Raw genomic sequence first — 13417 nt, 5'->3', positions numbered from 1 at the left:
GCAGATCAGTGCTGTCCCATCCCGCCACCCTGGGTCGCAGATAGCAGGCCCGGATGGCGGCGGGGCAGGCGGCGAATGGCGCTGTCCCTCCCTGCCTGCAGTATGCAAATTTAACGGCCATCTTTGTTGGGTTAGTTTGCATACTCTTCTGATTGGCTGATGGGCGTAGCGAAGGTATGGTCAATTAGCATCTTTGTCTTTTATTAGTGTAGATCATAATGGCTTGGATCAATTTCTGGGTTCTCTGTTCTGTTCCATTGTTCTATATGTCTGTTCTTGTGCCAGTGCCAGGCAGTTTTGAGAACGGTAGCTTTGTAATATAGGTTGATATCTGGTATTGTGACCCTCCAACTTTGTTCTTCTTTCTCAAGATTGCTGCAAATATTCGGGGTCTTTTTTCATTCCATAAGAATTTTTGGAGAGTTTGTTCTAGGTCTGTGAAATATGCCATTAGTATTTTAATGGGGATTGCATTGAACCTATAGATTGCTTTGGGTAGTATGGACATTTTAATGATGTTGATTCTACCAACCCATGAACATGATATATTCTTCCATTTGTTAATGTCTTCTATCTCTTTTTTCAAGTTCCTGTAGTTTCCTGAGTACAGGTCTTTTACTTCCTTATTTAAGTTTATTCCTAGGTATCTTAATGTTTTTGTTGCAATGGTAAATGGGTTTTGTTTTGTTTTTGTTTGTTTGGTTGGTTTCTTTTTTTATCTTGAGTTTTAAGGGGCCCCACTTTTAATAACTTATCATTGTTTGATATATGTATTGGTACCTCAGCTATTTTTTGGTTTCACAAAATTTTTCTCTAGTGATATGAAAACTGCTTAATTTTTGTAACTGTGTATTTGCTTTATATTGAGTAATTTCAGGATGCAAGCTCTCTCATAACAGTATTGGTATCCTGTCTGCATTTTGTAAAAAGTACTTGCAATGATTGAAAACAAATGTTTTCAAGTTTTTAATAAGGTTTTTCCTTTCTATAGTGGATTTACTTACATAGGAAAACTTTATTTCCTGCTTTACTATTCTTCTGACTATATGTTTTCTTTTTCACTTTTAAGAAAGGGAGTGGGCAGTATTGATTCAGGGCCAGGGAGGACATCATGTGGTGAAGGATGGTTTTCACTTTTCTGTGAAGTAGGTTACAAAATCACCAAGAATTGTGGACTTTGTAGTTAATGAGAATCTTTGCCTTTTCTATGTGAACAGTGAGATAAATCAGGCTAGTTCTTAGTGTAAGCTACCACCAGAAAGCTGTGAAGAAGGCTGGTGATAGCAGATGGTATCCATACACAGTTTGATTTGTTTAGAAACCTTCATAAAGAGCAGCATGTGTTTTGTTTCCCTGTAATTACTTGGAGCCAGGGAGATCAGTTTTCAAATACAGCATAGTGATACAGCCAGGAGAAAAACTTTCAAAAGAAGAAAACAGTTAACTGTATTTTTAGCTCCCTCATTTCAGTTCCATAGTGAGTATGTTCTTTGTAAAAGGCTCTGTACTAGGCATTGCAGGTGATACAAAGAAGATCGAGTGAAGTATTTTAAAGTAAAATCCATTCAATAAACATGTCATTAGTGCCTCTTGTTTGCCACCAGAGTTCTGGGAATATTGAAATTAAGACAGTTCCTTATCCTCAAGGAACTTACACTATAGTGGGGGAACAAACAAAATGGATAGATTCAGTTTCACACAACAGGGACTATTGTGTATGTATATCAGGATGCTATTGAAGCTCTGAAGAAAGGGTACCTAATCTAACCTGGGAGGATAGAGAGGAAAGGCTTCTGGGAGAAGGTAAAACCATAGTGTATAGCCCTAGCTGTCTTAAAGGGTGAGTATGTGCTAGCCAGGTAAAAATGAAGAGTAGGGAGGGGTCAGGGCAGAAGGAAGAGCATGAGCAAAGGCTCAGAGGCAAGAAATATGGTGGTTTGGGAGATATCCAAGTACTGTTGATATAGCCAAAGTTAACACCTGTGGCAGGAAATGAGATTATGGTGCCAGATTATGGTGGGAGTTGGGAATTTATCCTATATGTTCATGTTTCTTTTTGTGTGGCCTATAGATTCTCTGCAATAGCATCTCTTAGAATATTTGCAGAAATGCAGGTCTAAACCCACTCTGATATGTGGAAAATAACTCCTAAGAGCTGTTGTTTTTGCATAGAATTGGGATTTCCCTGTAAGGCTAATGTAGAATGCTCTGTATTTAACAATTATTTTTTAAAATGTTTGTCAGGTTTACACAAACAGTATTTATGAGTTTGTGTCTTACATTTGATGTTTTGGGTTGTTCCTGAAGGAATAACTGTAGTTATAAAGAGTTGCTTATAAAATGGAGGGAGGCATGACTACTGTATCTTGGGATCAATAAAAAGAGGCAGGAAATTCCAAACAAAAAATAACCTGAAAGCTTAATTTGCAACTATATGTTTAAAGATATATTTTTCTAAAACCAATTCAGGGTAAGAATTCTCTGAGAACTCTGTCACTCAGTATTCAGTCTCTGGTTGTGGTGGTGGTGGTGTGTGTAAAATTTCGAAGAAAGCAAGGAATAGGAAATGGAAAATATTGCAGACTAATAGAGGGAACTTATGATATATTTATAAATGTTCCATACATTTTCTTTTTACTGTACAGGAATTAGAAAATAAAAGAAGACTACAAAAACAAGCTGCCACTACGCAAAGTGCCACGGAGGTTCGCTTGAATAGAGCTCTAGAAGAAGCAGAAAAATATAAATCGGAGCTAAGTAAATTAAGACAGAATAGCAAGGTATGGAAACATGGGAAGGTTTTGGTAGTGATCAACTTTGATAGCTTCCTCTTTTATGCAAGATTCAAAACTAAATAGTTTTTTAATTATAATTCTTGTTGTCATGGTAAACATTTCTCTTTTGAGAAATAGACTCAATATCAGTATGTACATTTTCAGTTAGAATTACATTGCTTGGGCAATTGCTGTAATTGGGTGATAGCACAACTCTTGGGAGGATTCACTCACTATTTTCATCCAACAGATCTTTATTTTGTGCCCATATTATATGCCAGACACTTTTCTAATTTGGGGATAAATGATGAAGAAAAATCTCTTTTTATCTCGTTTGTTGTATCCTTCTTTGAGCCTAATTTTCTAGTATATAATACAAGGGGCTATTTTACAGGTCACTGGTTCACCTGGAGGGCTCATTGAACCATAGATTGCTGGGCCCCACCCCAGAGTTTCTGTTTCAGTAGACCTGGGGTTAGGCCTGAGAGCGTGCAGTTTTAACAGATTCCCAGGTGATGATGCCACTGGGTCTGATATAACATTTTGATAACCACTGTTACAGAGTTATTGTAAGGATCACCTTGGTATTCCCAGTATCTAACAAATGATTGCCATAGAATTACCATTTAATTCCTAAAATATCTGTTGAATAAATGAAGGCTCAAATATCGATATGTGTGAAGACATTTTGTATACTATAAATACTGGCTATAGTTTTTGGTTGTGTCAAGCTGAAAGTGTTGCTCCATTGGAATCTCTCTCTCAGGACAATATTTAACAATGGGTTGGGTGATGAAATTAGGAGCTACCCTAATTACATAAAATGATACATTTTAGATTAAATTAGCATAACATAGGGCACTTAACAAAACTGATCTTGGTAAGTCCTCCAATAAGTTGAATAGAGACAAATACATTGCAGTGACTGTAGAATTTTAAGATGTCTTCTGCGAGATGGTTTATGCTGTATGAACTTACTATATTCATATTTAAGAGCCATCATGATGGCATGATGATGGGGTTTTATCAATAGAAGTCATTAAATGAACAAATTAGGAAGTCTACAAACTTACCAGTAATTAGCATGTTATTACAGTACTAGAGGCCCGGTGTACAAAATTGTGCACTGGGGGATGTCCCTCAGCCAAGCCTGTGCTCTCTCATAGTCCGGGGTCCCTCGCTCCTTAACACCCGCCTGCTTGCTCCTTACCACTCAACTCGCTGCTCCTTAGTCCTGCCACGGAAGCGGGAGAAGCTCCCACCACTGCCGCTGCGCTTGCCAGCTGTGAGCCTGGCTTTTGGCTGAGTAGAAGTGGGAGTGCACTGACCACCAGGGGGCAGGTCCTGCATTGAGTGTCTGCCCCCTGGTGGCCAGTGTGTGTCATAGTGACCAGTCATTCCCAGTCATTCTGCTGATAGGGTCAGTTTGCATATTACCCTTTAATTATATAGGAGAGAGGCCTAGTGCACGGCGGGGGGGGGGGGAGTAGTTTGCCTTGAAGGGTGTCCCGGATCAGGGTGGGGGTCCCTTTGGGGTGCCTGGCCTGCCTGGGTGAGGGGCTGAGGGCCACTTTCAGGCTGGGCCACAGCCCCTTCAGGGTGGGGGTCCCCGCTGGGGTTCCTGGCCAGCCTGGGTGAGGGGCTAATGGCTGTTTGCAGGCTGGTCAAGCCCCCCAGTGGGGACCCTCACCCCATGGGGGTGTGGCCAGCCTGGGTGAGGGGCTGAGGGCAGTTTTCAGGCTGGCCATGCTCCCCTGGTGACCCAAGCTCCCAGCCTCTCCTTTTTTTCTTTTTTCTGGGATTTATTTATCTTCTATAATTGAAACTTTGTAGCCTGAGTGTAGCCCAGGGCCAGCCAGGGCAGGTGGGAAGCTTGGCTTTCTCCATCGCCGGGGGCAACCCAAGCTGCCTGCTCGCTCCAGCTCCATGGCTGCCATCATCTTACTTGGGTTAATTTGCATAGTTGCTCCTGATTGGCTTGTGGGCGTGGCGTAAGCGTAGCAGAGGGATGGTTAATTTGCATGTTTCTCTTTTATTATATAGGACTAGAGGCCCGGTGCACAAAAATTTGTGCACTCGGGGGGATGGGGGGTCCCTCAGCCCGGCCTGTGCCCTCTCGCAGTCTGGGACCCCTCGGGAGATAACGCCCTGCTGGCTTAGGCCTGCTCCTGGGTGGCAGAGGGCAGGCCCAATCCCTAGGTGCAGCCCCTGGTCGGGCTCAGAGCAAGGCCGATTGGGGAGTTGGGGCGCTGCCCCCTGTCATGCACAGAACAGGACGGATCGGGAGGTTGCAATGCCACCCTCAGTCACGCTCAGGGTATGGCCGACTGGGGGGTTGGGGAGCTCCCCCCTGTCACGCACAGAGCAGGGCTAATCGGGGTTGGGTCGCTGCCCCCTGTCACGCACAGAGCAGGGTCAATCAGGGGGTTGGGGAGCTTCCCCCTGTCACTCACAGAGTAGGGCCGATAGGGGAGTTGGTGCACCGCCCCGTCACACACAGAGCAGGGCGGATCAGGGGGTTGGGACGCCGCCCTCTATCACCCACAGAGCAGGGCCGATCAGGGGGTTGGGGAGCTCCCCCCTATCAGGCACAGAGCAGGGCCGATAGGGAGGTTGTGGCCCCGCCCCCTGTCACACACAGAACCGCAGGGCGATCAGGGGGTTTGGGCGCTGCCCCCTGTCACGCTGATCCCGGTGCCAGGAGGCCTTGTGGCTCCGCTGATCCCGGTGCTGAGAGGCATATTACCCTTTTACTATATAGAATAGAGGCCTGGTGCATGGGTGGGGGCCAGCTGGTTTGCCCTGAAGGGTGTCCTGGATCAGAGTGGGGGTCCCCATTGGGGTGCCTGGCCAGCCTGGGTGAGGGGATGATGGCTGTTTGCAGCTGGTCACACCCCCTTCAGGGTGGGGGTCCCCACTGGGGTACCTGGCCAGTCTGGGTGAGGGGCTGAGGGCTGTTTTCAGGCTGGGACTGAAGCTCCCAACTGCTCCTTTTTTTCTTTTTCTTTTTTTATTCTGGGCCAGCTTTAGCTCTGAGGCTTGGCTCCAACTCTGAGGCCTCAGCTGCTTACAACAGGTATCTGGTTTGTTTTGGTTCTACAATCAAAACTCTGTATCAACTCCAGCTCTGAGATCCCAGCTCTCTGAAAGCTGGTTTCTGGGGTTTTGTTTAGCTTCTATATTTGTTACAATGTTTTTTAAACTGCAAGCTCAGAGGCCGGCAAGGAAGGCGGGGAACGTTGCAGTCCTCCGTCACTGAAGCAAGCAAGCCTCATGTTCAGTTTAAGCTGCCTGGCTGCCGGCCGCCATCTTGGCTGGCAGTTAATTTGCATATCGCCCTGATTAGCCAATGGGAAGGGTAGCGGTCGTACGCCAATTACCATGTTTCTCTTTTATTAGATAGGACAAGAGGGCTATATAAATTCGTGCAAGAGTAGGCCTTCACAGCCCTGGCTTTGTCTGGAAGGTCGTCCGGACAGTCATTCCATTTGGATATTACACTTTTTTTAAAATATATTTTTATTGACTTTTTACAGAGAGGAAGGGAGAGAGACAGAGAGTTAGAAACATCGTTGAGAAAGAAACATCGATCAGCTGCCTCCTGCACATCTCCTACTGGGGATGTGCCTGCAACAAAGGTACATGCCCTTGACTGGAATCGAACCCGGGACCCCTCAGTCCGCAGGCCGATGCTCTAGCCACTGAGCCAAACCAGTCAGGGCATGCACATTACGCTTTTATTATTATAGATTATTTTAATTTGGTACACTCTAAAGGAAGTCTGAAAAAAATGAAGTGAAATAACCAGTTATGTCAAAATTTGATACTTCTGGTTATAGATTTGATCTTTATTTTAGTACACATATTAAATAAGTAGAAAGTAAAACTTGCTTCCATGACAACAGATGAGTCTACTACTTATAGCCAGCCATTGTGTAAGTTCAAGTAATGACCTGGTATGTAAACAACTTGGTATAAAACCATCAACTTTATATAATAAACAACTTAGATGTGTTAAAGACAAACTTCCGACCCCAGGACTGCATTATGGGTGAGAGATTTAAACACGATGGGATGACATTTTGTTTGTATTACTGCCTATTTACTATCAAGTTTTCTTCCAGGTGTTTCATGGCTTTTGGTCTTAGATTTAAGTCTTTAACCCATTTTGAATTAATTTTTGTGGGTGGTGTAAGATAGGTGACTAGTTTCATTCTTTTTCCCCACTGTGTATTCTTGGCTTGTAAAGTATTAGTTGACCTTATGTGCATGGGCTTATTTCTGGGCACTTGATTCTATTCTGTTGGTTTATGTTTCTGTTTTTGTGCTATACCATACTGTTTTGATTTCTACAGCTTTATATGTAGTTTGAAATCAGGAAGTATGATGCCTCCAGTTTGTTGTTCTTTCTCAGGATTGCTTTGTCTCTGGTATCTTTTGTGGTTCTATATAAATTTTAGGATTGTCATTGGAATCTTGATAGGGAGTTGCATTGATTTGATAGGTGGCTTTGGTAATATGGACATTTTAATATTAATTCTTTCCATTTACGTGTCTCTTCTTTGATAACTTTTACCAATGTCTTATAGTTTTCAGTGTACAGGTCTTTCACCTCCTTGGTTAAATTTATTCCTAAGTATTTTTTTTCTTTTTGATGCAGTTTGTAAAGGGGATTGTTTTATTTCTGTTATAATTTATTATTAATGTATAGAATCATTACTAATATTTTAATGTTAATTTTGTATCCTGCAATGTGAGTTTGTTGATTAGATCTTAAGTTTTTTCATGGAATCTTTAGGGTTGTTTTCCGTATAAAATCATGTAATCAACAAATAGACAATTTTACTTCTTCCTTTCCAATTCTGATGCCTTTTTCTTTTTCTTGCCTGATTACTGTAGCTAGGATTTCTGGTACTATGTTGAATGGGAGTGGTAAGAGTAGGCACTCTTGTCTTGTTCCTGATCTTAGAGGAAAAACTTTCAACCTTTCACCATTTACTATGATGTTAGCTGTGGACTTGCCATATATGGCCTGTTATTATGTTGAGGTATATTCCTTCTAAACCTAATCTGTTAAGAGTTTTTATTATGAACAGATGTTGAATTTTATCAAATGTTTTTCAGTGTCCATTGAGATGAGCATGTGATTATTTTCCTTTATTCTGTTAATGTGTTGTGTTACATTCATTTTCATGTGTTGAATCATTCTTGCAAATCCAGCAATAAATCTCATTTGGTGTATAATCTTTTTCATATGCTGTGGAGATCAGTTTGCTATTATTTTGTTGACAATTCTTGCATCAAAATTCATCAGGGATAGTGGTCTGTAGTTTTATTGCAGTATCTTTGTCTGGCTTTGGTATCAGGTTAATGCTGGCCTCATAGATTGAGTTTGTTGTTTTGTCATCTTCAATGTTTGGAAGAATTTGAGGACAGTTGGTATTATTTCTTCTTTTAATGTTTGGTAGAATTCACCAGTAAAGGCATCTGATACTGAGCTTTCTGATCACTGTTGCAGTCTCCTTACCAGTCATAGGTCTGTTTACATGTCCTATTCATAATTAAGTTGTATTAACTTGTGAGTTTCTAGGAATTTATCCATTTCATCTAGGTTATCTGGTTTGTTGGTGTTCATAGTATTATCTTATGATCCTTTGTATTTCTGGGATATCAGTTGTAATGTCCCTCTCTAATTTCTGATATTTGAGCCTTCTCTTTTCTAGGTAAAGGTTTGTCAGTTTTATTGATTTTTTCCAAAGAACCAACTCTTGATATCATTGATTTTTCTACACTATTTTTCTATTATATATTCATCAACTCTGCTTTAATCTTTATTATTTCCTATCTTCAACTAACTTGGGGATTAATTCTTTTTCAATTTTCATAAATTGTAAAGTTGATTTAAGATCTTTTTTAATGTAAGTATTTACAGCTATAAATTTCTCTTACAACTTTTTTCACTGTATCCCATAAGTTTTGGTATGTTGTGTTTTCATTATAATTTGCTTGAAGATATTTTCTAAATTCCCTTGATTTCTTTGACCCATTGGTTGCTTAATTCCCACATATTTGTGGCTATTGCAGCTTTCATTCTGTAATTGATTTCTATTTCATTATATGAAAAGGAAAGATACTTTGTATAATTTACTAAGATTTGTTAGTGGCCTAATGATTGGAGAATGTTCCATGTATATTTGAGAAATATGTTGGGTGGAATGTTCTGAATATGTCTATTATTATGTCTTGGTGATTTAGAGTGTTAGTTACTGTGCCATTAATCTTCTGATTGTACTATCCATTATTGAAGTCTCCTATTATTACAGAGCTGTCTACTTCTCCTACCTATTCTGTTGATGTTTGCTTCATACACTTAAAAGTTCTGATATTAGTGCATATCCTATCTAATAATAGACAAACATGGTAATTAACTGTACCTCCGACACACTTCCCACTGGCTAATCAGGGCGATATGTGCCGGAGTCCAACCCCAGTGGGTCCAGGGGTTCCCAAAGGCGTAGACGGAGTCGGCGAAGAAGGAAGGATACGGAGACAGTGTTCACTTGATCAGCAGCCTAGCCAGGATCTCCAGCCAAGTTCTGGTCTGGATCTCCAGAGAGGTTCTGCTTAGGATCTCCAGCCAGGTTCTGTCCAGGTTCTCCAGCCAGGTTCAGTCACCAGGTTCTAGTCAGGTTCTCTTGCCAATTTCTGTAGTCAGGTTCAGTCCAGGATCTTTTGCCATGTTCTCTCGCTAGGTTCTGTCTCTAGGTTCTGTTGCCAGTTTCTGTCTAGGATCTTTTGCCATGTTCTCTCCAGCGAAGTTCTTCTGTCTCTAGGTTCTGTGTAGGTTCTGTCTTCTTGGTTCTGTCTTCTAAGTTCTGTCTCTAGTCTTGTTACATCTGTATTTATACTAGTTGATACAATCCTATCAATCTCTATTACAAAGGTTAGGGCGTTTCTTATCTCCATTCCAGGAAGTAAAGATTATGTAGCTTAAGCATGATTGTTCATAGTTAAAGTGATTAATTACCCGCCTGGCACTTAGTTAGGAGGTTTTATTCCCTCCCTAACTTCAGGGGAAAATCCCTACCTGGGGAAACAACCTTTCTCAGAGACCTAGGTTAAAACACATAGTGCCAAGAAGGTGAGCAAACATATTGAGAACAGTATGCCATATATGCCAGGTCCCTTGAAACAGCAAGGATGGACCGGCTCCCGGCAGATATGCAAATTAACTACCAACAAAGATGGCTGCCAGCAGCCAGGCAGCTGAAGCGAACAGGAGGCTTGCTTGCTCCAGTGATGGAGGAAGCCATCACTGCCACCACCCAGCTCTGAGCTGCACTCTAAGCAACTATGTTGCAATTATAGAAGCTAAACAATCCCCAGAAACCTGCTTTCAGTCAGCTGGGCCTCAGAGCTGGAGTTGCAACAGTGTTTCAGTTATAGAAGCTAAACAAAGCCCAGATACCTGCTTTCAGCAGCCGAGGTCTCAGAGCTGGAGCCAAGCCTCAGAGCTAAGCCCGGCTCTCAGCTCCAGTGACAGCCATAGAAGGTAACTAAATCCCAGAATTAAAAAAGAAAAAAGAAAAAAAGGAGAGGTTGGGAGCTTCAGTCACCCGCCAGCCTGAAAACGGCCCTCAGCCCCTCACCCAGGCTGGCCAGGCAACCCAGTGGGGAACCCCACCCTGAAGGGGGTTTGATCAGCTGCAAACAGCCATCATCCCCTCACCCAGGCTGGCAGGCACCCAAGCGGCACCCCCACCCTGATCCCGGGACACCCTTCAGGGCAAACCAGCCAGCCCCCACCCGTGCACCAGGCCTCTATCCTATATAGTAACAGGGTAATATGGAAACTGACCCTAACAGCAGAAGGACTGGGAATGACTGGTCACTATGACACACACTGACCATCAGGGGACAGACGCTCAATGCAGAAGCTGCCCTCTGGTGGTCAGGGCGCTCTCAAATGGGAGGAGCTCTGCTCAGCCACAAGCCAGGCTGATGGCTGCCAGTACAGCGGTGGTGGTGGGAGCCTCTCCTGCCTCCTCAGCAGCGCTAAGGATGTCTGACTGCAGTTTAGGCCTGCTCCTCGCTGGCAAGTGGACATCCCCCTAGGGCTGCTCGGCTGCCAGAGGGATGTCTGATTGCCATCTTAGGCCCAATCCCCTGGGGAGTGTGCCTAAGCCAGCAGGTGGTCATCCCCTGAGGGGTCCCAGACTGCAAGAGAGCACAGGCCGGGGTGAGGGCTCCCCTTCCTCCCCACTGCACAAATTTTTGTGCACCGGGCCTCTAGTCCTATCTAATAAAACAGAAACATCGTAATTGGCGTACAACTGCTACCCTTCCCATTGGCTAATCAGCGAGATATGCAAATTAACTGACAGCCAAGATGGCGGTAATTGCCAACAAAGATGGCGGTTAATTTGCATACTCGCAATGATGAGAGGCGAAAGGGGAAGGACTGAAGAATGGTGATTGGCAACCCAGGCGGCAGGCAAGAGTTGGGGGGTGGGTAACGGCTGCCTTTCCCCACCCCCCAGTGGGTGATTCCCATGGGAAAGCAGGGGTTGCCGGCTGGCCTGTGGCCCTGATCACCATGGCAATTGGAGGGCAGGAGGGCCGGAGCGCAGGCCAGGTGGCAACCGCGGACCCCCACCATGGCAACTGAAGGGCGGGAGGGCCTGCGCCCCTCGATCGCCATGGCGATCTGAGGGCAGGAGGCCGGGGCGCAGGCCAGGCCGCAACCCGGACTCCCAGAACCTCTCTTAAAGGTTCTCTTAAGGCAGTTGGCGAGGGACCTTGGAGAGCCCCAGGGGGCCCTGGTGCCAGCAAAACCGAGACCTGGGGCGGCTCTCCCCAGAAGGTCAAGAGAACAGCCACTGCAGCCCGCCCCCACCCCAGTGCAAGGCATGGCATGCTGGGACCGAGGACCCACCCCCTCCCAGAGGCCCCTGGCTTGCTCATGCAGCCCTGGTCACATCACCGGAGCAGCTATAAGGCACAGAAAGCACCAGGGACAGCCGCTTGCCCCCACTTGCATTTGCAAAGACAAGGCCGGAGGGTGTGAGGGCCGGCTCACATCTCCTTCTCCCTCCTTTTGCTCCTCCTCTGGCTGCTTAGCTCGCCCAGCTTCTTATCCAGGCTCCTCTGCAGCTGGGCCCACTTGGCGGGGTCCAGGGACTGGTCCTTGGCCCCACTGCCAGCGTACAGCACTCCCTCCCAGCTGATTCTCTGCGGGGTGTGGGCGTGGGCCCTCTCCCCACAGCCATGGATCTTGGGCAGGCAGTGGCTGAGGCAGTAGCGGTGGCTGCAGTGTGGGCAGAGCAGTCCCGGATTACGAGAGGGATGTCCAACTACTGGTTTAGGCCCAATCCCTGTAAACTGGCAGGACATTTTTCAAGGGGTCCCAAATTGGAGAGGGTGCAGGCCAGGCTGAGGAACATACCCTCCCCCGTGCACGAATTTCGTGCACTGGGCCACTAGTATATTTATAATTGTTGTAGTGCCTTAGTGAACTAACCCTTTTATCATTATATAATGTCCTTCTTTGTCTTATAACTGTTTTGACTTAGTCTGTTTTGCCTGATCTTATTAGAGCGACACCTATTCTCCTTTTTTTACTATTTCCATGGAATATCTTTTTGCATTCTTTCATTTTCAATCTATGTATGTCTTTAGATTGAAAGTAAATCTCTTGTAGACAGCATATAGTTGGTTCTCTTTTTTTAAACGCATTCTTCTAGTATATGGGGAATTTAATTCATTTATATTTCACTTTATTACTAACAGGGAAGAACTTCCTGTTGCCAATTTTTTTTTTTAAAGTTTTCTCGTCTTTTAAATGTCTTGATTTCCTAAGAGTCTTGGCCCTACTTCTCAGTGCCTTAGATGTATTTTATTCCTCTGCCCATAAGCTCTTGCCCCTAGGCACCTGTAGTTCTGCAGACCCCCTACAGTCCTCATGTCCAGCAGTGCCCACCCCTGCTTTCAGCAGCTCCAACCTAATAGTCAGACTATGCCACCATTCCATCAGGTCAGACAAAACAGTCCCTAAGGCACCCTCATATAAGTCAGAACATCAAACCAAGTTCTGTTCTTGTTCTTTCCATCCGAAGGGAGGCAGTGGGGAAGGTGAGGTGAAAGGGTGAACATAAATGCAATGTCATTTCCTAGTGTTTTAAATGTGGTTCTTGCTTGGTTGCTGCTGCTTACTTGACTTCTAGAGTTCTCACAATGCTACAGTAATGTGTGTACTGTATATTCAGTGTTTCCATGGGAGTTCCTTGGGAGAACAAGGGCTCTGGACCGTCCTACTCTGCCATCTTGCTGACATCACTCTCTATTAAAAAAAATAATTTAATCTCTATTAAAAAAATAATTTAAAGTCATTATTTACTATTTTACCATATTACTATTGCTGTTATTTGTTTTTTCTTTATGTGTATGTAGGTTCAGATTTCCTTCTGGTATTATTTTCCTTTGCATGAACGACTTTACATTATTTGACAACCTGCTGCTATACGTGAAAAAAAGTTACTTTCATTCAATGTTGTTTGTTATAATGTTGATGACATGCCATAGAAACTTATTTGTTTGTATCAAAATTGATTTCATTATACATAGTTTCTCTGATATTAAGCAAA

General features: G+C 43.9%; 1 protein-coding gene across 1 annotated transcript in view; it reads left to right on the top strand.

The window, feature by feature from the left end:
- Window positions 1-13417, top strand: part of TEX9 (testis expressed 9) — a gene marked incomplete at its 5' end in the record, with an annotated part of 49109 nt that overhangs the window by 34058 nt on the left and 1634 nt on the right. Inside the window, one exon of the mRNA XM_081093137.1 lies at window positions 2646-2780. Coding sequence (XP_080949263.1) covers window positions 2646-2780 — 135 coding nt within the window. The remainder of the gene's footprint in view (window positions 1-2645; window positions 2781-13417) is intronic.

This window comes from Myotis nattereri, assembly GCF_964212035.1.
Source record: "Myotis nattereri genome assembly, chromosome: 1".
NCBI lineage: Eukaryota > Metazoa > Chordata > Mammalia > Chiroptera > Vespertilionidae > Myotis > Myotis nattereri.
The sequence above is the reverse complement of the archived record's forward strand: the minus strand, read 5'-3'. Positions and strand labels throughout refer to the sequence as shown.